This window comes from Solanum verrucosum, unplaced genomic scaffold (assembly GCF_900185275.1).
Source record: "Solanum verrucosum unplaced genomic scaffold, falcon-dt-bn FXZP01000060.1, whole genome shotgun sequence".
Taxonomy (NCBI): Eukaryota; Viridiplantae; Streptophyta; class Magnoliopsida; order Solanales; family Solanaceae; genus Solanum; species Solanum verrucosum.
The window spans coordinates 10,794,927-10,819,909 of record NW_026020129.1 but is presented as its reverse complement, the minus strand read 5'-3'; the positions used below and the strand labels follow the sequence as shown (position 1 = coordinate 10,819,909).

Sequence of the window (24,983 nt, the reverse complement as noted above, 5' to 3'; positions counted from 1 at the left end):
AGAAAAAGTAAACAGTACATTAATCTACAACTATTTTCACAAAGATGCCAAATTACAATGCTCGACATAATTTAAATAAAATTTGAAGTTTAATAAGTGTGTGTTGTGTAGTTTATTAGTATTATTTACTCGATGTATTCACAATATATTCAACTTTTCTTTTAATTTCAACAAAAATATTTCCAATTGACTTCTTGGGAAGTCGTTCATTTTCACCACACTCACGATCTGACTGACCTACCAACTATAGTCCCCTAAAATAGCGTAGTAATTGAAGGAATTACATTTGTTTAGAACTCTACATATATACCGTTGTAGACTTGTAACAAGAAAGTGAAGAAGAAGGGTGTTTTAGATATTTGACTAAATTTCAGTTAATATAGAATTTAATGAAAAAAATATAAGAATACCCCTAAATTTGTTTGAAATTTTTAATTACACACTTGTTCAAGAACACCCCTAAAATAATTTTGAATTGAAATATATAAAAGTCATATTCAAGTATGTGTTAAAAGTGTTATAGTGATATACACGCTATGTTATATGCATATATTTAATTATTTTTTTAATATTTTTTTTGTATTATCTTCCTTTTTCTTATCTATATTTCTTTTTCTTCCTTTTCTTTTTTCAATTTATTTTCTTCCACATATGTTACTTTCACTTAATAAAACAAGATGTCATGCTTCACCCTCCTTATCTATCTGTCTCTTTTTCCAATAGTGACGGAGCTAGACTTTTTCATTAAGATACGATCAAAATTTTTTAGTAAGAGAATTGAAAATTTGAAAAAAAAACTTATAAAAAGGTTAAAGAGAATTTAACATCTATTATATATATTTAGAAGAATATAAATAATGTTATTTTGCATCGAAAGAAGAACCAATCACCTCCTACCTAGCTTTATTCAATGTCAATTTAATTTCCCCTGTAGATGATCATTTAGTGGTTGTTTGGTGATTTTAACGATGGATTAGCAGTGGATTAATAATTATGGATGATGGCTAATTATTAAACAAGTAGTGATTCTTTTGTGTGTGTTTTCACCCAAAAAGGAGTGTAGTACGCTATTTATAAATGTAAATTATTATTGTAAAAAATTATAGTAAAGTGATAAATATTCATTTATTTTTAATCGTAAAGGTTTTAAGTTTGAGCTGAATATGGAGACAATCATCTGATAGAGAATACTTTATCCTAAAAAATATTTTTTTTCAATATAAATTCAAATTATTCATATTCATCAAACATCAGGAACAAAACAAATCATTGTACCAATAAGTGTAGGCTATCGATTTATTCGATTGGAATGAACAAAATGATTGACTAGAATCCAAAATTTAATAGGATAAAATGTTTGATAATGCATCTACTTTATTTTATGAAACATATTTTTATAACTAAGATAATTTAATTTTGAACTCCTTATTTTATTTTATTTTGACATAATTTTATAATGGAATCATACAAATATCATAAATGTTTGAAATTATAAATTGCAAGAACTTTTGTTTTGCACTGAAATTATATGGTAGATAATCCTTACGATAATCTCAGTAATCACAATAATTTGATTTTGAACCAAACTACACAATTTATTTGCCTTTTTTTAAAGTTCGTTTTAGAAAATAATATTTCTTTTGATGATTTTTTAATTCTATTTTTTCATATGATATATTTAAAATCATAAGATTAAATGACATATTGATACATTTTATAAATTTTAAATTTATGATCATAAAATTGGGAAATTATTTTTACTTTTTCAAACTTCACGTCTATTTAAATCTGACAAAACAAATTAAAATGAGAGAGAGTAATCAAGATAATTTCAAGCCGACAATGACAAGGGCACAATATTATTAAAAAAGATTTTAACCAATTACTTATCTTACAACGTCAAATATATTATTCTAATATAATAACATTATCAATTTCTACTTTTGTAAAAAGTAGTTTTTCTCCATTTTAGATCAAAATATTAATTAAATTTAGAAAACTAATACCTATCCCCACCACCAAAAGGCCCACTTGCACAAATTATCTTAATTCTTTAATCAAAGAAAAAATAATAATAACAATAATGGATGTTATAGATGTGGATGAGAAAATAAAATAAAAAATAAAAAAATCCATCAAATTTAAACCACTCAAAAATTATTTTGAGGTTCTAATGGCGGTGTCTTTTGGCCTTTTCTAATTTTTTTTTTTTCCCCATTTTCCACTTTTTTTCCACTTTTTTCTTTTCCAGATTTATTCGCCGTGGACGAGGTTGTCGGTGCTGTTGTTTTTTCTCCGGCAATATGGTCAGCATCATGAACGTTGATAGAAAAATTAGTAGTGAAGATGAGTATATTAGGAGACATCATAGACATGATGTTAGAGATAATCAGTGTAGTTCATCACTTGTAAAGCATATTAAAGCTCCTGTTCATATTGTAAGCAACCCCAATTTAGATTCTTGAAAAAAAGATTGAATTTTGATGTTTATTTTCATTTGTTAAGCATATCAGAGCCCTTGTTGAGGTTGTAGGTAGCCCCTACTCAGTGTGTTGAAAAAGAAGATTGGATTTTTATGTTTATTTTAGGATGATTGATGCAATTTCTCACTTGTTAAGCATATTTTAAGCATATTGGAGCTCTTGGTGATGTTGTAAGTTGCCCCAAGTTAGATTCTTGAAAAAAAAAGACTGAATTTTTATGTTTATTTTCATTTGTTAAGCATATCAGAGCCCTTGTTGAGGTTGTAGGTAGCCCCTATTCAGTGTGTTGAAAAAAAACATTGGATTTTTATGTTTATTTTAGGATAATTGATGCAATTTCTCACTTGTTAAGCATATTGGAGCTCTTGGTGATGTTGTAAGTTGGCCCAAGTTAGATTCTTGAAAAAAAAGACTGAATTTTTATGTTTATTTTCATTTGTTAAGCATATCAGAGCCCTTGTTGAGGTTGTAGGTAGCCCCTATTCAGTGTATTGAAAAAGAAGATTGGATTTTTATGTTTATTTTAGGATGATTGATGCAATTTCTCACTTGTTAAGTATTTTTAAGCATATTGGAGCTCTTGGTGATGTTGTAAGTTGCCCCAAGTTAGATTCTTGAAAAAAAAAGACTGAATTTTTATGTTTATTTTCATTTGTTAAGCATATCAGAGTCCTTGTTGAGGTTGTAGGTAGCCCCTATTCAGTGTGTTGAAAAAAAACATTGGATTTTTATGTTTATTTTAGGATAATTGATGCAATTTCTCACTTGTTAAGCATATTGGAGCTCTTGGTGATGTTGTAAGTTGGCCCAAGTTAGATTCTTGAAAAAAAAGTCTGAATTTTTATGTTTATTTTCATTTGTTAAGCATATCAGAGCCCTTGTTGAGGTTGTAGGTAGCCCCTATTCAGTGTATTGAAAAAAAAGATTGGATTTTTATGTTTATTTTAGGATAATTGATGCAATTTCTCATTTGGTGATGTTGTAAGTAGCCCCAAGTTTGATTCTTGAAAAATAGATTGAATTTTTATGTTTATATTAGGATAATTAGTACAATTTCTCACTTATTAAGCATATTGGAGCTCTTGGTGATGTTTTAAGTAGCCCCAAGTCAGTTTGTTGAAAGAAAGATTGGATTTCTATGTTTATTTTAGGATAAGTAATGCAATTTCTCATTTGTAAAGCATATCAGAGATCTTGTTGATGTTGTAAGTAACCCCAATTCAGTTTGTTGGAAGAAAGATAGGATTTTTATGTTTGGTTTAGCTTTTCTTGATCAGATCTGTATGTGATTGACCTTTTATTGAGAATATCTCTGATGTTTTTATTTTTATTTTTTTGGTTTGTATAATTGAGTGTTAGAATGAAGGAGCAGAAGGAATCTGAATGATTTACAGTAATGATCCCATCTAGTTTTAAGTTGATTCATAGTTGTAGTATTTGAAACTTGAAGCTTTTCTTTTCAATTTGGTGTTGTTTACAATTGGATTTTCAGTTAGGATTTAGCTTTACATTGATGGGATTAATATATTGAAACAAAAGGGGTTGCCCGGATGGTAAGCACCATCCACCTCCGACTTTGATGTCGTGGGTTTGAGTCACCAAGGGAACAAAAAGGGTGGGAGTTCCTAGGGAGGGGTGAAAAAAACAATATTTATAGTGTTTTTCGATAACATAGATTATGGATTTTAGTTTTCATAATAGTTGTGGATTTGAGAGAAAAGAGGGGTTGGCTACTGAAAAGAGAGCTCCATCTTTATCTGTTGAAGAAGCTAGTTTCAGAAACAAATTAGATGCCTTTGAACTTTTCTTTGGACAATGTATTTTAAGCTGTTTATGAGGTAGAAAAAAAGCAGCGAGTTTGAAAGAATTCAAGACGTTGGATTATTTTATTACTTAATTTCATTGATGTTCTTAGAACTGTTCAGGCTTGTCAATTGATCATTGGAAAAGATTGAAGAATAGTAGACTGTTTTGTATTTCTATGGTTTACATGTATTCTATTTAAAGACGGAAAATGGATGTACTATGTATGGTTTTTTCACTGTGTACTTACTGGTTTTTGGTATATTTGATAGGTTTGGTCATTAGTGAGGAGGTTTGATCAACCACAAAGGTACAAACCATTTGTTAGCAGGTGCATCGTGCAAGGGGACCTTGAAATCGGAAGTGTTAGGGAAGTGAATGTTAAGTCCGGACTCCCAGCTACCACAAGCAAGGAGAGGTTAGAGCTTCTAGATGATGACAAGCACATTTTTGGTGTAAAGATCGTAGGTGGAGATCACAGGCTTAGGGTATGAATCTTTTATCTCATCATTTGATATGTATGGAATAGGCGCGTTTGATGCTTATTTATATGAGTGGGAAGCATTTCCAATAAACAAAAGTATATGTGTTGGCAACCCTGTCGAGATGACATGTTAGAGCTTCTAATCAAAGTTTCGTTTTCATTAAAGAAGGAATACAAAATCAGATGCATCTTCATGAAGTTTTGCTCTATTTTTATTCATGAAGTTTTTCTTGTGATCTTTTCATTTTATTTTCCCTCTTTTTTTTGTGTGTATTTGGGTTTGGGGGGTTGGGGGTGTTCTGTTGGTTGTTCACTTTGGATTCTTAGGCTAGTCACCATATGTTCTGTTATCATATCGCTAAGTAAAAACAAGCGATAATGGTGACTAGGAGTGTTCACGGTTTGGATAAAAACCGATCCAAACCGAAAAATCGAACCAAACCGATAAAATAAAATCGATTTTATTTGGGTTTGGTTTGGTTTGGATTTAGATTTTTGAAAACCGATAGTATTTGGTTTGGTTATGGTTTTATTTGTAAAAACCGAAGAAATAACCGAACCGAATCGATGAATTATATACATATATTTTATTAATATACATACTTAATACATTATTTTTATAAACAATTTTAAAGATCTTATACATATTTTCATTAAAATTTCTTTATAATTTACTTATTGAAAGCAAAAATGTCCAAGATGAAACATTTATCTTATTGATATCATGTATATGAGTGTCTATGACAATTCTTTGTGGGATTGAAAATGTTATTGTCTCTTCCTTCTATGCCAATATAGTGAATTTTAAAGCTTTATTGATAGTAAATTTAATGATCGAAAGTTCAGTAATTTAAGTCATTCTAACTATTTTTCGTTTTGAATGGATTGTTGTCACTTTTTTCACACTTTGAATGAATTGTTTCTTTTATTTTTGTGTATGGTTAATAACCGAATAACCGAACCAAACCAAATCGAAACTGATAACCACCAAACCGATAAGTGTATATTATATTTGATTTAGTTTGATTTTGATAATTTTAAAACCGATTAAGTTGGTTTGGTTTTAATTTTGACCAATAACCGATCCAAACCGACCCGTGAACACCCCTAATGGTGACTGTCTAAATGTTTCTTCACATAACTTGCAGAACTACTCATCAATTATCACTGTTCACCCGGAGGTCATTGACGGAAGGCCTGGAACAATGGTAGTCGAGTCATTCGTGGTGGATGTGCCAGATGGGAATACTAAGGATGAAACTTGTTACTTTGTCGAGGCCCTCATTCGGTGTAACCTCAAATCACTAGCTGATGTATCAGAGCACTTAGCCGTGCAGGGCCATATGGAGCCTATCGACAGAATGTAGGTTTACAGCTTTCATCATTTTGCTCAAGCGTGCAAGGATTTGATTAGAAGGCGAGTAAGAGTGACTGGTACTTATGCCGGTCCTTCTCGATCTCAGAAGTATATATATCTATATCTATATCTATATCTATATATATACATATATATATGTTCATGCTTCCTCTTCATCGTCTGTAAGGTCATCGCGGTTTGTAAAATGCAATCAGTTTATTTCATAATGTGAAGAACCAGCCATGCTGTTTGTGGCTGTGCGTGAATTGAGCTTGGGGTGTAAATATCTATGCTCATTAAGGTGCTGTTTCTTGTTATAGGATCATTGTTGTGTGGTTATGACACACTATAAGCTTGTGTATCTTTTGATTTTGGTGTGTTAATATGTACTAGAAACAATATTTGGTATATTAAAAATAGAGTGCTTGCTTTTTGTTCTGTATTCCACTTTTCCCTTGAGATTTGTTGTACTGACTCGAGGGTCCTTAGGACAACACAGGGTAAGGTTTGTGTACATTCTATTCTATTCAGACTCTACTTGTGAGATGTCATTGGATATGTTGTTGTTACGGCCACAAGGTGTGATATAATGATTCAATGAAGATGGCGCAAGTAGCAAGAGAGATCAACACTCAAATCTCTGAAGAGACAGAAAAATGTTATATGTGCCAATGCAAGACAACAAGTTTATGGTAAAATAGTTGGAACATGTGTTGATACATATGTTTGAAGTGATATGTATAATTGATATATGTGTTGATGTGATACAACATGTCTATGGTGATTATGTCGTTACATGTGCTAATGCGAAGTATAATGTATCTGGTGAAATAGTTGATGTGAGCGTATGATATATGTGTTAATGTGAAACACTATGTCTATAGTGAACATGTTGGTACACATGCTAATGCAAAGTAATATTCATTTGAAGAAATAATTGATGTGAGCGCAAACTGATCTGGACAAGAGATACATATTGCTTTTCAAAAGTTCCAAAGGCTCTAAGGGAAACAAAAGAAAAGGCTAAAATGATAAAGAGATGGCAACAAGTAACTTCCTATTCATCTTTGCAAAAAGATACAAAAAACAATCCATTCTCTTTGTTTTGTTGTGATTAGCCAAGAACTTTTGAAGTGGAGAATCATAGTGATTTAGTGGGGGGAACTTAACTTTAGTTGATATATGTGGAGCTTTATTCTTCATGTCACTAGCTAAGCTTTTAATTTTTATGTGAAGTTGTGGATCTTTGCTTTAATAATTAGTACTACTATATTTGAACTTTTGGAAGTGGTGAAAGGATCTAATTTTTCATGGTTCTCAATTTCAGGATAGTAATATCAGGTGTTAATATGTAATTAAATGTTGTATATAATTTAGTACAAAATTCATAAACTAAAATTTTTGATTTCGCGACTGATGTTGATTTTTCCATGAGTATATAAAAAGCCAAAAACATGAGGAGATTTTGGTGGAGTCCATTTTAACATAAAGTGAGCTGGATTGTGTTAAATGTAGACAAAGGCAGGGCACATGGGTATTCCAGCTGCTAACAATAAGTGCAGCTATCTACACATGTGTACTGTTTTAATTGTGAGAATTTGTGTAAATTACAATTATATATTTTTTTAAAACTATATTATAAAAATAAAATAAGCCTATAGGCTATATGTATATAATTTAATCAAATTCTGTGAGTGCCACCAACCTATGTTGTCAAAGGCTGCATGCATCTTTGGCCACAAGTGATCAACTTGTATCAATTAGGTCACGGTCACGGGTCTGAAATGATAAGTATTTTTTAAAAAAATTTCATTAAAATTGAAGTTTATTGTACATAATTACTTTTAGTAGAAAATGCTCGACTTTTCAATATGTTTCATTTTTTGATAATAATTTCTCTACTTACGAGATTTCACTAAATATGTTGTTGTTGTTTGATTTTTTTAAATATGAGATTTTTCAAAGTGAAATTTCGAATAAAATCATGTCCAAACGGTCCTTAGAGTACTCAGCCAATGACGGTGGCTCTGTTTTCAACTTCAGGTCCCCTGTTTTTCTCTTTATCTGCAAAATTTCAAGTAGCATTAAATAAATTTTGCTCATAAATTCTTCCTCTCTCTTCCATCCTTTTCTTCTTCTTAAACTTTAAAATACAACAAAAGACACTTACTTGTAGACAAACTACACCTCCAGGTATACAATTTCAACTTTTTCTAATACTCATTTTGTTATTTTCTGCTAAATTGTTTACTTTAAATTGGGAATTTCATGTATATAGCAAGATTTGTGTGTATTTGGAGTTATCTTTTTGGAATTTCTACTGCATTTTTTGGTTAGTTTCTACTTGTTTCTTTCTGTTTTTTAAGCAGGGATTAGCTTACTTTCTGCTTTAACATTATAAAATTTCTGAACTTTCAACTGGGTTTTCATGGAGATTGAACAAGATCTGTGTATTTGGAGTTTTCTCTTTGTTATTTTTACTGCATTTTAGCTTATTTTAGTTGGGGTTTTCTTGAGCTTTTTCTTCTTCACTCTTAGGAACTATAAAAAGGAAAAAAAGAAAGGATTTTTTGCTTACCCTTTTGATTAATCTTGCATAATCTTCACTCTTGGCATTAACAAAAGGAAGAAAGAAATGATTTTTTGCTTACCCTTTTGCTTATTCTTGCATATTCTTCACTCTTAGCAACAAAAAAAAAAAAAGGAAAAGGAGAGGATTTCTTGCTTACCCTTTTGATTAATCTTACATAATCTTCACTCTTAACATTAAAAAGAGGAAAAAGAAGGATTTCTTGCTTACCCTTTTGATTAATTTTGTATAATTTTAACAATTAGCTCATGTACACAAATTATTGAGTGTTCAAATTAAAAGGGGGTCCTAATCAAACTAATGGGTATGGAAGGTTCTTGTAGTTATAGTCAGTCAAGGGTCGAGGGTCTATCAGGAACAAACTCTCTTATTTTGACAAGGTAGAAGTAACACACTGGGTTTATTGTTGCATAATATTCACACTTAAAGCTTGAATACATTTTCTTTTTCCAGTTTCCTTCAACCCCAGAGACAATGAATCGGTGGGTTGGGTCAATATTCCTATGCATTATCAGCACATTGCTTCTTATGAGCTGGTCGGTGGTGGCAGAGGGGGAGACATGCTCGGGAATAGTACCAATGCAATATCGAAATGATAAGATATCGATATTGGACTTTGGTGGTGTAGGTGATGGGCGGACATTGAATACAAAAGCGTTTAAGGAAGCAATCTTTAGAATTCAACACTTGAAGAGGAAGGGTGGAACTTTGCTTTACATACCTGCTGGTGTATATTTGACTGGTCCATTCGATCTTACTAGTCGTATGACTCTTTATTTGGCCAGTGGTGCTGTTATCAAAGCCACTCAGGTTTATTCTTAATTCTTCATATCTTTACTTTATAACATTAAAATAATTGCATTTAGAAGGAATCATTTACTTTGAACTTTGTTCGTTTGACTATCATTTGACTCATTTCAGCCATGAATGCAAGAACTTAATTGAAATTTTATAAATGTTGATTTTAAGACCTTTTTCTAAGTATGATAATGGCGAGTGTATAATTTTCTTGACCTAGATTTCAGGTTCACGTGCTTACACGGCGTCATTTGTTTTTGAATAGTGGGATGTATAGCACAATGTTTCAATATATTAAGCAAGACATGTAATTGGAGTAGGCTAAAGTGAGTCTATTTAAAATTAGCAATTATTTAAGTATGGACAATAGAGTTAAATGCATTAAGTAATCAGCGGGCCTTTGGATAATGGGACCTGATCCATGTGATGGTATTTAAAATATTAGGTATGGTGGACAACCATGGGGTTTATTGTACTATTTAATGATATTCATCTGACAAGAAAAAAATAAAAGATTAAAATAATGAAAGCCAATTTGATCTTTGTCTCTTTATATTATTATTCTGTTACATGCTTGTAAGTTGTAAACTTTGAAGTGATCACTGAACACTGAACAGAACTGCGGTTAATCAAACAAGAATTTACATTTGACAGATAAAAACAAGAATGTAAAACACTGAGCTACATTTCAGCAAGATAAGTAGATAACCATTTCTTGTTCGTCTTACTCCACATGGTCATCACATAATCTTCTATGATAAATCGAAAATTGTTCCAACATGTCATGGAAGTAAAAGAAAACATAGTCTGTTACGCTGGTGATTCCGTTTGTATTCTTGGGCCTTAGTTTAAACCTTCAGTTTCAAATGATTAGATCGTTAAGTCAGATCTACTATCTTTAGCTAGGTTCATTCTTTCTATTGTTGCAGACTTCAATAGTTTATGCATCCACCTCAATATGCTTTATACCAATCCGTAGCTTACCTTCCTTATAGGAGAGGTTGTTTGATACGGAGGGTAGCTTACCCTTAGTATGCTTTGCATCTTTGTAGAAGTTGCAATCGTGTGCCAACTCAAAGATATGATGTTTCCGTTTTACGCATCCTTTTGGATATTGATGTATTACAAATGTAGTATGAGATCACATATTTTAGTTCAAAGTTAAGACCACTTATTGTGCTCCTCCTTTGTGTCGTCCAATTGGCTCTCTAATCCTGGCTATGAATTACAATTTAGGATCCCAGTCAGTGGCCATTAGTTGATCCATTGCCTTCATATGGGAGAGGAAGAGAGCGACCTGGTGCAAGGTATATGAGCTTACTCCATGGAGATGGGCTCCATGATGTGATAATCACCGGTAAATATTCATTATTATTATCTTTTATATACAGTATCTTTTTGGGTACAATTTATGGCAAGAAAGAACCTCCTAACTTTATCATAACGACATTCAAGGTCTGGTATGATGTGGTTCGGCTGAATTATTAAACTGATTTTTCAGGTGAGAATGGTACTATTGATGGCCAGGGTGATGTTTGGTGGAATATGTGGAGGCAAAGAACTCTTCAGTTTACACGACCTCATCTCGTTGAACTGATGAACTCCAGAGGCATTCTCATTTCTAATGTCATTTTCAAGAACTCTCCCTTTTGGAATATCCACCCTGTTTATTGCAGGTATAAGTTTTCATAATTTTGTGTCATGTCTAAAAATCTGAAAAGAAATTCTGCAACCATATAGCTAGCCTATTGCAGTCCAGTTTAATTTGTTTATTTGTTCCTCTGGCAGCAATGTTGTTATTCGATATGTCACCATATTGGCTCCAACTGATTCACCAAATACTGATGGAATTGATCCAGGTAAAGCAAAGCAGTTTTCTGAAATCAACTTCCTAAAAGGGACCTTTTTATTTGTCTTAGGAAGTTAGAGTTTCTTTTTTGTGTATCAAAGTTAGTACTTTTTTGTCATTAAGTTTCTCTTCCTCAAGTCTTCTGAGTCCCCTTTCATTGGCGCATTTCGTTATAGTAATTCATGGTTAATAATTTAGTGAAAACTTTTTGGCAGAAATCCTTGAACTGTTCAGAGTTGAGATAGTCTTCATCTTTTTTTCTTTTTTGGATGTGACATTTTGCTGAAGAGACATCATGTAGCGGTTATCATTACTCTGTACAATAACCAGTGATCTTCAACCTTCTAATTTGATGCGTCATTGGAGTGTATGAGATAATCTTTCATTTAGCATCCCTTTTGTTTGATAACAAAGGACTGTTAAAAAGAATTTGGGTGTGTTTGGTATGAAGGAAAATGTTTTCCTGGAAAACAAGTTGATTTTTGACTTATTTTCTCATGTTTGGTTGGTCAGTAGAAAATATTTTCCGGAAAAGATTTTTAGTGTTTGATTTATGAATGTATTTTTTTTTTGAGAAATATCTTTTATTTTTACTAGGGTAGAAAATAATTTTTGAAATTGAAAATATTTTTTAAAAACAAAATTAATTTTTTTTGGGGGTGGTAGGGGTGGGTTGAGGGTAGAGGTGACAAATTGAAATTTTGAAGTTGAAAATATTTTTTAAAAATAAACTTAAATTTTTTTTTGGTGGATGGGGCTGGTAGGGGGTGGGTGGGGGGGTCGAGGGTTGAGGTGAAAAAATAAAATTTTGAAGTTGAAAATATTTTTTTAAAACAAACTTAAATTTTTTTTGGGGTGGTGGGGGAGGTGCTGGTAGGGGGTGGGTGGGGTGGTGCGGGGGTGCTGGTAGGGGGTGGTGCAGGGGTGCTGGTAGGGGGTGGGTGGCGTGGGGGCTTGGGTAGGGGTGAAAAAAATGAAATTTTGAAATTGAAAATATTTTTGAAAAACAAACTTAAAATTATTTTTGGGGTCGTGGTGGTGGAGGGGGGCTCGTAGGGGGGTGGGTGGGGGGTCGAGGGTAGGGGTGAAAATGAAAATTTGAAATTGAAAATATTTTTTTTAAAAAAACTTAAATTATTTTTTTTTGGGGGGGGGGGGGCTGGTAGGGGGTGGGGGGTCGAGGGTAGGGGTGAAAAAATGAAATTTTGAAATTGAAAATATTTTTAAAAACAAACTTAAATTTTTTTTGGGGGTGGGGGGCTGGGGGGCTGGGTAGGAGGTGGGGGGGGGGTCAAGGGTAGGGTGAAAAAATGAAATTTTGAAGTTGAAAATATTTTTTTAAAAACAAACTTAAATTTTTTTTTTTGGGGGGGGGGGGGCTGGTAGGGGTGGGTGGGTGGGGGGCTGGGTAGGAGGTGCGTGAGGCGGGGGGGGGGGTCAAGGTAGAGTGAAAAATTGAAAATTTGAAATTGAAAATATTTTTTAAAAACAAACTTAAATTATTTTTTTTGGGGTAGGGGTGGCGAGTAGGGGGTGGGTGGGTTGGGGGGGATCGAGTGTAGGGGTGAAAAAATAAAATTTTGAAGTTGAAAATATTTTTTAAAAACAAACTCAATTTTTATTCTTTTTGGGGGGCGTTGGTTGGGGGCTGGTTTGAGGGTAGGGACAAAATAAATTGATTTTTCCAACAAAAAAAGTAATTGTAGTTTGAAGTTGGAAGAGAGTTTTGGAAAATGTTTTCCTTAAGTTTTGAAGGGAAGTCATTTTCCTTAAATTTGAGGAAAATGAGTTGATTTGGAAAACATTTTCCAAAACATTTAACCCAACCAAACATGAGAAAATTGGAAAACATTGTTTTCCTTCATACCAAACACACCCTTTATCCATTGACCTTTCATAAAAAAGCTAAATATTTTCTGTTAGAAGTTTGGTTTCCATTTCCCATTTTTCTGTTCTTGGAGGTGAACTAATTGAGTTGCCAAGTGTGGAGGGTCCTGTAGACTTGATTAGAAAAATGAAAACTTCGGCAATCAGTGCCAGTTTTTCTTTATTTACAATCAATTCATTGACATGTTTGTTTATTATTGCAGACTCAAGCTCCAATGTCTGCATTGAAGATTCCTATATTTCAGTAGGGGATGATCTAGTAGCCGTAAAGAGTGGCTGGGATCAATATGGAATTGCTTATGGTCGCCCTAGTCATGGCATAACCATCCGAAGGATTACTGGATCATCTCCATTTGCTGGAATTGCAGTTGGAAGTGAAACCTCTGGTGGCGTAGTGGACGTTTTAGCTGAGCATATAAGTCTTTTCAATATGGGAATTGGTATTCACATTAAGACAAACATTGGCCGAGGAGGGATGATCAGAAACATTACGGTCTCAAATGTCTACATGGAAAATGCACGAACGGGGATTAAGATTGCAGGTGATGTTGGGGATCATCCAGATGAAAATTTCAATCCAAATGCTCTTCCAGTTGTTAAGGGTATCAAGATTAAGGATGTTTGGGGCGAAAAGGTTTTGCAGGCTGGTTTGATTCATGGTTTGAAGAATTCCCCTTTCTCTGGGATTTGTCTCTCCAATATCAACCTTCATGGCAACCCCGGATCACAAAATTCCATTTGGAAATGCTCAGATGTTAGCGGAGCTGCAATTCAAGTCAGCCCTTTTCCTTGTGCAGAACTCACCAGCAGCCAACAAACTGGTGCATGCTCTACCTACTTCTAAGTATGTTGTAGTAATTCTTTGCTTCCAATTCAATTCAGTATATCACAAAAACGAAACGAAGAATTTTTTTCATGTTCTAAGTAAAATTGTAATTTCAACTTTGTACACAATCATATTGTATACATATTTTCCTACTACATCTCTCATGGATGCAAGTTTGTTTAAAAACTACTAAAACACACATCACAACAAGCTAAAGGTGTATCCTATGCACAAAGTGCACCCTTGCTACTGCAGGATTAGGGAGAGAGGGTGGGCGTGTATGGTACGCAACCTTCTTGTATTTCTACCGAAGAGGTTGTCTCCAGGCCTCAACCCAAAAGAGCCATTCTACAAATACATACACTAATACAAAATACTAAAGCAAAAACATGGAGCACATTAGCAGAACTGCTTCAATCGAAGTAGTTATCCAAGAACTTGCGAATGTGCTTAACGAGACCACCTGTCTTCTTTTCCTCTTTATGTGTCTCATTTCCTTCTCCAGCTTCTTGCTCCTCTTCTTCATGGTGATGGTGCAAATGCTTCTTCATTTTCTTCTTATCAAAGCTATGATGATCTTCATACTGCATTGCTGAAATCTCACCATCCTCATCCTCGTGTTCGTGCTCCTCTTCAAAGGGGTCATATAAATGACCCTTTAGTTTCATTTTACCAAACTTGTCATGTTTGTTTCGCTTGATTATGAACTTCGACATCTTCTGTTCATCAACATCATCATCATCATCATCTTCGTTGTATTGGTGGAGGAAACTCATCCACTCCTCCGGAACCTGATGCAGGCCTCCAGGAAATACATGTTCAAAGTCATCGTCATCATCATCAGAAGGTATCATATCATTACCATAAGGGATCTGATCATCAAGGTGTGTTGACTGTGTTCTTGGCTTCAGGTTGTGTGCATAGTGTAAATGGTGGTGGTCACATAATCGCGAAGGACGCCTAGATCTGGCCGGAAAGTGGCGGTTGATTGAACGAAGCCGAACAAACGTCAAAGGTAATGCCTTATTCTTTTTGTCCCTAGATTCAAGAAGGTGATCTTGATTCTCTTGAACATGTTGAGTTTCTTTGTCAAACTGGTTTGTGGTCGGGGTGGCATCGGATTCTGGAAGTTTGATGTTAGTGATATCGTTTTCTTTTTGCGTTAAGGGTGTTAGAGCAAATGAAAAGGTGAAAAAAAGGAAGAAAATGGCAATGGAGAGTTTGTCCATTGTGTAAATTTGGTTTAATAGAACAAAGTCTATTTCTCTGAAACAAAAGAATGATATATATATATATATATATATATACACTATTTTGCTTTGGAAGGTGGACAGTGAATATGGGGAAAAGAGAGGTATAAAACATAGTGATATTTTTGAATCCAACAATATTTATGTGTAGAGTGAAATAGTAACCATTGGGTTGTAATGTTAATTGAACTACCAAAGGTCCAAAGCTTTGAATTGGTCTCCAATCTCACCTTATGTCAATGAAGTGTGGCCTAACGGGTAATGAAGTGAGATCAGGGTTCAAATCTCGATAAAAGTAAGAGGACAAGGTGATATGTTTTTATTGGTGTATTAGTTTTGATGGATAAAGTTATTCGATACTTGTGCTAGTAAGAGAAGTCCATGTTCAAACAGGTCATGTATCTTATTAGATTTTTTGGGGGTATGGAGAAAATTATGTTGGGAGTGCCACCCCTGAATGAGCCCTGCAGAGCACGATCCGGATTTAGTCAGAGCTTCAATGTAGGCTCCAGACACCGGATGGGAAACAAAAAAAAAAAGATTTTTTGGGGGTAAGCCAATACAAACACACTTTTAGTATGGTGTGATATTGTTCACTTTGAACTAAGTTTGCGCGGTTTTCTCAAGGCCTATTTTATTAAGAGTATCTCGACGCTTTATATGTAGCTTCCTTTTCAACTACCAATACATGGAGCTTTGTTCGTAAACCTAATAATTTTCCCTTCAAACTAAAATTTCACATGACCCATCACCCCATGGTTTTATCTAGAGATTCACTAAGTGTCATTCACATCATCCGAGTATTTATGATCACGAAGCCAACATGCTAGTTTCTTCTTGTGTGTGCGCCTCTTGAAGGTACTAAATCGAGCTTCACGCTATCATTCCTCCATTTCCATGCTCGTTTCGACAAATCACATGCTTTGATATCAGTTGTTGGGCTATGACGATAATCTAAATCAAACTGACAAGGTTTTCCAAAAAGTTTCAACATTATTAAAAGTTTCTCTACACATTATACGTAGCCTCTTTTCTTTTCACCTATCAATGAAGAACTTTGTTGCATATCGATGTATTGATTTAAATATTTAAATAGTAAGTATGGATAAGTTTTTACCATGATTTTATATTTGATCGTCAATCCTTTCATCTTGCTATTTGTCATTGGGCAAGGTAAATTGAACTAAAAACAAAATAAAACTTAGTATAAATATGTTATATTAGTTTATAAATGTGCTAATGACGCAGTTTAGCACAAATTAAGAACGAAACAGGGATCAATATTGTCTTGAAATTGAAGTAGTATATTATTATAATATTTTTATAAAGTAGTGACGTATCATGTCCTTTTCTTTGCCCGTCTTATCGGTTGCGGGTATATGTGATTTTAAGTGAGTTCAAATTTAATTTTAACTTTTTATAGTGGTAGAACATTATTTATCAAGATAATTTCTTTAAAGCTATGAAAATATTTAAGGTAGTAAATGAAAATGGTTCAATAAAAAATAATATAATTTCTTACATGTTTCCAATTGACTCCTAAAAGATAATTTTTTAAGTCATTATCTATTAAATTAATACAACTTAATGAAAAAATGAATTTATTTTATGAATTTTATTTTTAGTATCAAATTTTCCTAGAAAAAGAAAATATTAAAACAATTATGCAGGATGGAGTGAGGCGGGTTGAAAATGAAAAAGTTGTTAGGCGGGGTGGATTAAAATTTTTGCAGGTTAAGCTCAACTTGTCCTATCCCGTCCCACACCACCCTATTGCCATATCTGGTCCTGCTAGACATAAGTTTAATTGTTAAAGAATAAAAATTAAAAAATCAATTCATTTGAAGAGCAAAAGGGACAATTTTTAAACGATATGATTCCATGACTCAATGCATAGACAAATAAGATATTTAATTACTAACCAATAAAATTTGTGGTGAAAAACAAGGATCCCAACTCATTATCTTCTTTAAACCCAATTAATTAATCCTAATTAAATACCATGTAATACCATCTTTTACAACTTGGTATTCGATAAATTCTATGATGTTATAATAACCAATAAGACAACACCCAAAAACATTATAAATTCTCTAAAATGATACTATTTCTGAAAGTTTTCTTATACACTAAATTTTGTTTTCTTAATATAATTAATTAAAATGTTATCAAGAGCTTTTGTCACTAAACATCAAATTAGAAGGAATTTCAATGATCATGAAGAAAATAGTTGCAGATCAATGTCAATCTATGAGTATGAAGAGTTTATTATAGGATTCAAACAAGATGTTCCTCTTGTATTTTTCGATGAAAATAATGATCCTAATCGTAACCATGGTATGGTATCGAGGAAAACATTTTCTTTCTCCGTGTTTACTTGGTTAAGATTTTAGAAAAATATTTTCTCGAGAAAAATAAGTAATTTTTCTGGTGAAAGTAGGGAAAATACGTTTTATAAGTGACATTTCACTCTTCTTCGTCCTCTAACACATCCAATCCCACTCCCACCCGTCACTACATAGTGTCTGTCTAGATTATATATGTATGTTTTTGGGATTGATGATATATATTTTTCGGTTACAACTTACCAAACATCAAAAAATAAGTAAGAAACCACTTATATTTTTTCAGAAAGTCACCTAAAGGATATCGACTTATAAACCTCTTTAAAATATGTGATTTTTAATCTTAAATATAAAGGTTACTTGCTATAACATGTAATGTTGACTTGATGGTATAATTTTTTCTCATATTGACTTACACAAGTCATAACCATTTTATTTAATTATATTATGTCTCGACAGGTAAAGCAGTGTTGGGTCCTTGTGAGCCAAGATTGACACTAAAAGAAGTGTTGAGGGCATCAGGTGGAGTTATGGGAGAAAGTCATTTAGGGATGACTGAAAAAATTGTGCTTTTAAAAGGGAGATTTTGTGCTTTAAAAAGATTTAGAAAAGTTGTTTTGAAAAAGAATGAATTTGGGAGAAGAATTGAGAAGTTTGCTAGGGTTAGTAGAGATTGCAAACAACTTGTTCCAATCACAGCTTATTTATATTCAAAGAGGATCAAATTTGTTGTTTGTGATTACTACCCCATGGGTAGTCTTGCTGATTTACTTGCTGGTGAGTTTTCAATCTCATCCTTCGTCCTTAATCAGAAATTTCGAGTCTTAAATCATGTATTTTGATGTGAATTCAGATCAATCCTCAATGAGGGTACGAGTACCCGATACTAAATGAAAACGCACACAAAAAATGATGTTGACTTATTTTTCAAGTTACTAATTGTACTTATTATTAATTACTTGTAGTTATATCTTATGTGACTCGTGATTTTTTTTTTTCATTATCAATATATATAGAAGTTAAATTCACTTAGATTTGTTGTTATAATCCGTTCATTTTTTTAGAATCTCGATTTTTTTAAAAATAATTAGGGATAATCACTTAAAATTTGGATTGAAACACATTACAATTAATGTTTATGATTCTTTAGTAAAATTCTTATAGGATTAATTGGGAAATCGTTTTAAGTTTACTTAGATTAACTAACCAAAATCGATTTGTTGGTTAGTTATATCAATCACATATCTCTATGATCATTACGTGCTAATACATGACACGTTTTATTTTAATTATGAATTTAACTTATATACATCGACTTTTTTCTTGTAGGAGCAAGGGATCTAGGTCAAACGGCACTAGAATGGAAACAACGTTTAAAAATAATTGTATGCATTGCTCATGGCATTGCATTCATCCACTCTCAAAATCCTCCAAAAGATCAAAAGGACATACAACTAAATGTTCATGGCAATGTCAAGGCATCAAATGTCATGATCAACATCGATTTCACCGCCTGTCTTTCTGACTATGGCTTCGCGCAATTAGCTGAGAGGACAGAGTTTTCTAATACTTGGCAAAAGAATCCGCCCCCTCTTGATGATCAATATGTATATTGTGAATTGTTAAGCCAAAAAAGTGATGTGTATAACTTTGGGATTATTTTGTTGGATATATTAGGAAGAAGGCAAGGGATGAAGAAAGAAGAAATGGGAAATGGGGAATTTGAGTTTTTTGTACAAGGCAAAGAAAGAAAACAAGTTTTAAATGTATTGAACATAGCTTTGAAATGCATAAATAGTGATCTAGAGGCTAGGCCTACAATGAAACAAATAGTAATATACCTAGGAGATGTATTGAGGGTGAAAAATTACACAAATTAGTGTTATTTTAGTGCGAAAGATATACATATATCTATATATTGATATTAGGAGAGCGTTTTCATCGTGTATGCTTTGAAGTATGTATAACAACGTCTCATTCCCGAGCAAATTGTGATAAGATATGCTTTAAAACATATATGATGAAAAGTAGCTTGTAGAATTTGCTCAACATTTTATGTTGATTGTCAGCTTGTTCAGCTGACCTCAAGAAATTCATGTCACTCGACATAATATGTTTGTTCTCAAAATGTATGCTTTAAAAACATGTTTGAAAACTTTTGAGTTATTTAAATAATATTTTTACTATTAACTTTTGACTCTTATTTGTTGATATATGTTGTACCGTTCTCTTTCTAATTATATTTACTTGAACATTTTACAAACAAAAAAAAAATCAATTTGTAGTGAGTTTTTTCTCTCTACTCTAGTATTGAGGCAAAATTTAACTACATTGATCAAATTGTGTAATCTAAAAGTGTGACAAGTGTTGATACAAAAACCACATTGATTAAAATGTAATCTAATAATTAACTTAAACATCTAATTTTTCCTTGAAATAAACACATAATTGATCAATACTAGTTCATAACTAATGATCATTGCATATGTTTTTTCTTGGTGTGTATTCTACTTAAATACAATAACAACAATAACATATCAATAAAATCCTACAAGTAAAATTTGTAAAGATCAATAAAAATTACGCACATTTTATTTTTATCTTTACGAGTTAGGAAAACTGTTTTTTTCTACCCATAATAAAGGGATCTTAGAAGGGACAGACATATAGAGTAGCCTCACGTGTGGTTCTTACACACAACAGAGAGGGCATCTTATAGACCGTCAAAGTTCTTTTTTCTTTTTTACGCGTAGATTGATAAATGTTCATTTATTATTAATCAAAAGTTTTGAGTTTGAGTATAGGAGTCATCTTTATTAGGGAGCATTTTAATCTCAATGTAGGACTTTTCATTGCGAATTCAAATTTAGTCCGACTTTAATATAAATACCGAACACACCGAAAAAAAATGTAATTTCTAATGGCTCTTTGGTACGTTGGTTTCTTCCTCATTTTTCAAGAGGACCACTTGATGAATATACTGATACAATGTCAGATCTTACGCGTGTGCTTTCATGACTATTCTTCCCTCCTCATACTAGCCGGGGCCATCTCCGCGAAAACTTACTCGTACTCGATGTTTATATTAATATATATCAAGAGAATATAATATGAGATGGGCTGTTTTACTAAGCTCTTGACACCTCGTGAATTTTTTATTTTACTTGCACTTGATGTCTATATCTCCTTTCAACTTTTCTATCGACTAACGTTAAATTGATTTATCAAAATGGCATAAACATCAAATGTGAGTAATTGTATTTGTTGTATCTCTAAACTTTTTTTTGGTAGTAAATTATTCATCAATTATTAATTGAATTTAGATCATGGAAGTACTCTACTAGTCTACTTGTTACAAAGTTGTATACAATTAATTTTCAAGCTCAATTAATATATGATTCAATCAATCTCATTTAGTCATGGTATTGACGACACGTGGACCAATTGCTACACATTAAACAGCTCCTTTTTGTCTTTTAATAACTAAAAAATATAGATGATTATTAGGCTTATAGAGCTAAGGTTATTAGGATTGTATATTAATATAACAACAAGCTATGATTTGATTTTTAATTAATTAGTGTAACGTACATTTTGACTGATCCAGTAGTATCATTTTTTTATAAAAATTAATTATATACTGTTGACTTTTTCTTCCAAAGCGTGTGCATGGTTAATAGCGTACTTTAATTATTATTATTATTTTTAGCAAAACCAAAGAATCAAGAAGCTTCGTATTGGAATCATTAAGCACGATTAAAGCAAATTAATTACATTATCTTTATATTAGCACTTAATTACACGATAGATTATCAAAGAGAATTAAACAAAAGTTTATAAATTATTTTTAAAAATCATACGAAGATAATTTGTACTTAAACTTGTACTAAATTACTAGAATATCGGCGATTGATAATTGTAACGTCTGTATTTTTTAGGAAATTAATATAGTGAAAAAAAAGAAAAAGAGGAATGTTAATATTGGTGAAATAATTGCATCAAAAAGCTTGTAAAGTGGGAATCGAACCTTCACCAATAAAGTAAAAGTTCAGATAGTCAATCAATGAACTACTCTCTCTCTCTCTATATATATAGAGGGAGAGAAGTATATATACCCCCGATCTTGCAACATTAGTGAAATACGCCCCTAAATTATTGTCAAGTTTAGGAGTGTTTTAAACACTTATCTTGATTTTTATTAAGAACTCCATTCTCCTACAAGAGTTTGAGATCACTTGCTATGTCATGTTGCATATCGGAAGTGTATTGGGGGTGTATCTAAGCTTAGTTAGTCAAGTAGAGGGGTGTTTTTAAGGCTGTCAATAGTTCGGAGATGAAACTAATAATTTGCGCCAAATTTAGGGGTGTTTTTATACTCTCTCATATAAAAAGTATGTTGACTTGACTCTATAGGTATAAATAGCACCCCTCATGTTGAGTTTCATTTGATAAAATAAGAAAGAAAAATAAAATAAAAGGGAGAAATTAAATGGCAAACGAAGAAAGTGAACTTTACTTTGTTTTCATGAACTATGATCCTGAATACGAGCGGCTTCGATCCAAAAGGTAAGTATTTCTTCTGTATTTTTATCTTTCTTTTATAAATAAAATAACATTTTCGACACGTCAATTTCGTAAAGAAATAAATTTTGAGCCTAATTCATCAGTCCTAAAAATCTTGAATCCTTCTCTGAGTTCGATACATATATAGGACAAAGAAGGGAAGCTATGAGCTAGATATGTACATAAGCAATAAACATGATGAGCTGTTAGCAAATACATTTGAGGCAGGAACCTATAACAAGAGATTGTCTTTGGTTATTGTTGATGGATTTGCTGTTGAAATCACTCAACATCAGGTTAATTAATTAATTTCCTCCTCAAATTTTGTATTTGTATATTCTTAATTATAATTAATAGTACTATATATTATAAATTATTATAAATGACATATATATTATTTTATGATTACAGGCCAATGTGCTTAGATCTGCAAAAGAAGTGAGGGTTGTGGAGAAAAATCAAGAACTTGCTTAATGGCTTGGATGGTTATTATTATTATTATTATTGAGAAATTTAATATATAGATTTAAAAATTCCCCCATCCCCCAACAAAAAAAAAGTGAAGAAGAGAAGGGGGGGGGGGGGGGAGGGGGTTATGTTTTATTAATGCTTCATATATTATGAGCTAAATAACGTAAGTAAATTCATCATTGTTACATATATTTAATTGTGATGATGAATTTTCGTTGATAAAAGCGGATTTGTACTCATGAATTTATTGTAATCAAATTTCATTAATTGATGACTTTCTAATACTACAATTTGGACATGTACATTATATATTGATAAAAGGAGAAAAGAAAAAGCGTATTTGATTTTCACTTTCTTTAATCAAGAATACTCTTTCTCTCGGAGTTAAAAGGTCATTTTGGCGATATTCTTTGATATGGTTCTCTCAAGCGCGCATATATATATATATACATATATATATATATATACACACCGTACTTATTTAACTATGTTGGTTTGGTCTATGATCAATTTACCATGAGGATTGTCCTCTCATTCCAAAGTTTTATCCTTAAACGTTGATTATAATAACGATTGTGACTATATTTCTACTCAATCACACCTTCTACACTAATCAAAAGACTAAAAGTTTCCAGTGGTATGCATGAATCTTGGTAAAGGATCGGATTAATCAATCAAAGTTGGCTTCAATCATTATGTATTGAACAGAAGCAAAAGCCTCAGTAATGGCCAGACGATAGTAAAAAGTCACAGCAAATTAATCCAGTAGCTACTTTTACTAAAAAAAAAAACAAGTAAGCGTGATTCCCCCTAAACAATAAAATATATTGACACGGAGAGAAATATATTTACTAGTTATATTATCCGCAATTGCTTAAATCTCCATGATCTCTTTCCTAATCCATCTCATGGTGGGGTTCTTTTGTTTTTTTTAATAGTCTATATATTTCGTTTTTGCTAGATGATTACTATCGAGAAAAAAAATGACTAGGATTCTAATTATCTCCCATCAATTCATGTTGATGCTACACGAATTATTCTTGCCACCCACTAAAAACGAAAAGGAAGACTAACCACAATCCTGCTCGAAACTTTATATGAAGAATTAAAAAAAATATAACCATTTTTTTTCATGAGAACCAACTACAATGATTTCTTTTTTTGAAAAAAAAAACACTTTGTGGTCCTATAGTGAAAAGATAAGCAGTCACATACACAACACTTTGAGCTGTAGTCCACCACACACAAATGTGATGAACAAACAAATATTGGCAAGTCAGACAGTGTAACAAGTTGTGTGTGTAACAGTAGCAATAGGGGCCCTCTTTGAAGAGCCAAAAATGAAGAAATTGAATTCATGTGAGCACTTTATTTTAATTTTTATCTAGTTATGGTTATATTGAAGGACAACATTTTTACCTGCAATATTTCCATTTTTTGACAAACGTCAAAGTGCAACTTGCTAACTCTCATGACATTATTGTATTTGTGGGGTTACTAGCTCATCGTCCTTTTTACCTTTCACATGCTACTTGTTACGAGAGAGGACGTTATTCAGATGGTGAACGTTTTTCACCTTCAATTGAAGATAGTGGTTTGTGTCGATAAGGGGAGCAAAATGGCGGGAGATCTATTAGTTTCTTTCTTTTGAATGTTTTAAAAACATTGTTAAGTAAATAAATAAAAGTGTATTGTATCTAATTGTTATATTTTTTTTTTAGATAAACTGATCACAATAATGCCCGCTTGTCCATGAAATTTTTTGGACATGTACATGATGAGTGTGTACGCACTTTCTACTTTAACAAGATCAAACCTATTTGATCGTATTTATTAGAAAAAAATATATATTGATGTTGAACTGAAGCGAGTGGTCTTTGCGGTCAATGTTTCTGGCTCTAGGTTGGGTCTTCCCTTAGTTTATGCGCCGCTAATGTAGCGGCTTGTCGAACATTTGACAAATTCATACCATCCATTTCAAATAAGGATTTGTCCCCCAGACATACGAATAATCCAACCCGTAGGATTTCCTTCACCTCTTCCAATTCTTACTTCTGTAAGTTTCTCCCCATCCGCAAAATTTCTTACCCATATACATCTTACCATTTATATGGAATTGTTTGCTCATAGCACGATCAATTTTAGCTTTCAATAAAAAAACAATTCAATATAAAGAGAGGAAAATGAGCAACGAGGGACTTTTGTTCTTTTTTTATTTACAAATAACTAAATAAATATTGTTGCAACTTGCAACATGTTAAATAGGTTTGACAAGAT

The 24,983-nt window shown here is 32.4% G+C and overlaps 3 protein-coding genes and 1 long non-coding RNA gene across 4 annotated transcripts; all 4 read left to right on the top strand.

The window, feature by feature from the left end:
• The first annotated feature begins 2,090 nt into the window (after positions 1 to 2,090).
• Positions 2,091 to 6,476, top strand: LOC125826897 (abscisic acid receptor PYL3-like). Its single transcript, XM_049506240.1, has 3 exons — positions 2,091 to 2,438; positions 4,559 to 4,774; positions 5,919 to 6,476. Exons 1-3 carry the CDS (start codon positions 2,304 to 2,306, stop codon positions 6,135 to 6,137), a joined length of 570 nt encoding a protein of 189 aa, XP_049362197.1. The 5' UTR covers positions 2,091 to 2,303; the 3' UTR covers positions 6,138 to 6,476.
• A 1,672-nt stretch (positions 6,477 to 8,148) lies between these two features.
• Positions 8,149 to 14,230, top strand: LOC125826301 (probable polygalacturonase). The gene is made up of 6 exons (XM_049505622.1): positions 8,149 to 8,320; positions 9,171 to 9,527; positions 10,752 to 10,872; positions 11,017 to 11,191; positions 11,304 to 11,374; positions 13,455 to 14,230. Exons 2-6 carry the CDS (start codon positions 9,192 to 9,194, stop codon positions 14,093 to 14,095), a joined length of 1,344 nt encoding a protein of 447 aa, XP_049361579.1. The 5' UTR covers positions 8,149 to 8,320; positions 9,171 to 9,191; the 3' UTR covers positions 14,096 to 14,230.
• A 3,337-nt stretch (positions 14,231 to 17,567) lies between these two features.
• LOC125826761 (probable inactive receptor kinase At5g58300) lies at positions 17,568 to 19,552 on the top strand. Its single transcript, XM_049506098.1, has 3 exons — positions 17,568 to 17,664; positions 18,132 to 18,449; positions 19,002 to 19,552. The coding sequence occupies exons 1-3, from the start codon at positions 17,568 to 17,570 to the stop codon at positions 19,550 to 19,552; spliced, it is 966 nt and encodes a 321-aa protein (XP_049362055.1).
• Positions 19,553 to 22,133: 2,581 nt separating this feature from the next.
• Positions 22,134 to 22,769, top strand: LOC125826783 (uncharacterized). The gene is made up of 3 exons (XR_007442954.1): positions 22,134 to 22,238; positions 22,384 to 22,531; positions 22,647 to 22,769. It is a non-coding gene; the product is annotated as an uncharacterized LOC125826783 (long non-coding RNA).
• Positions 22,770 to 24,983: the final 2,214 nt, after the last annotated feature.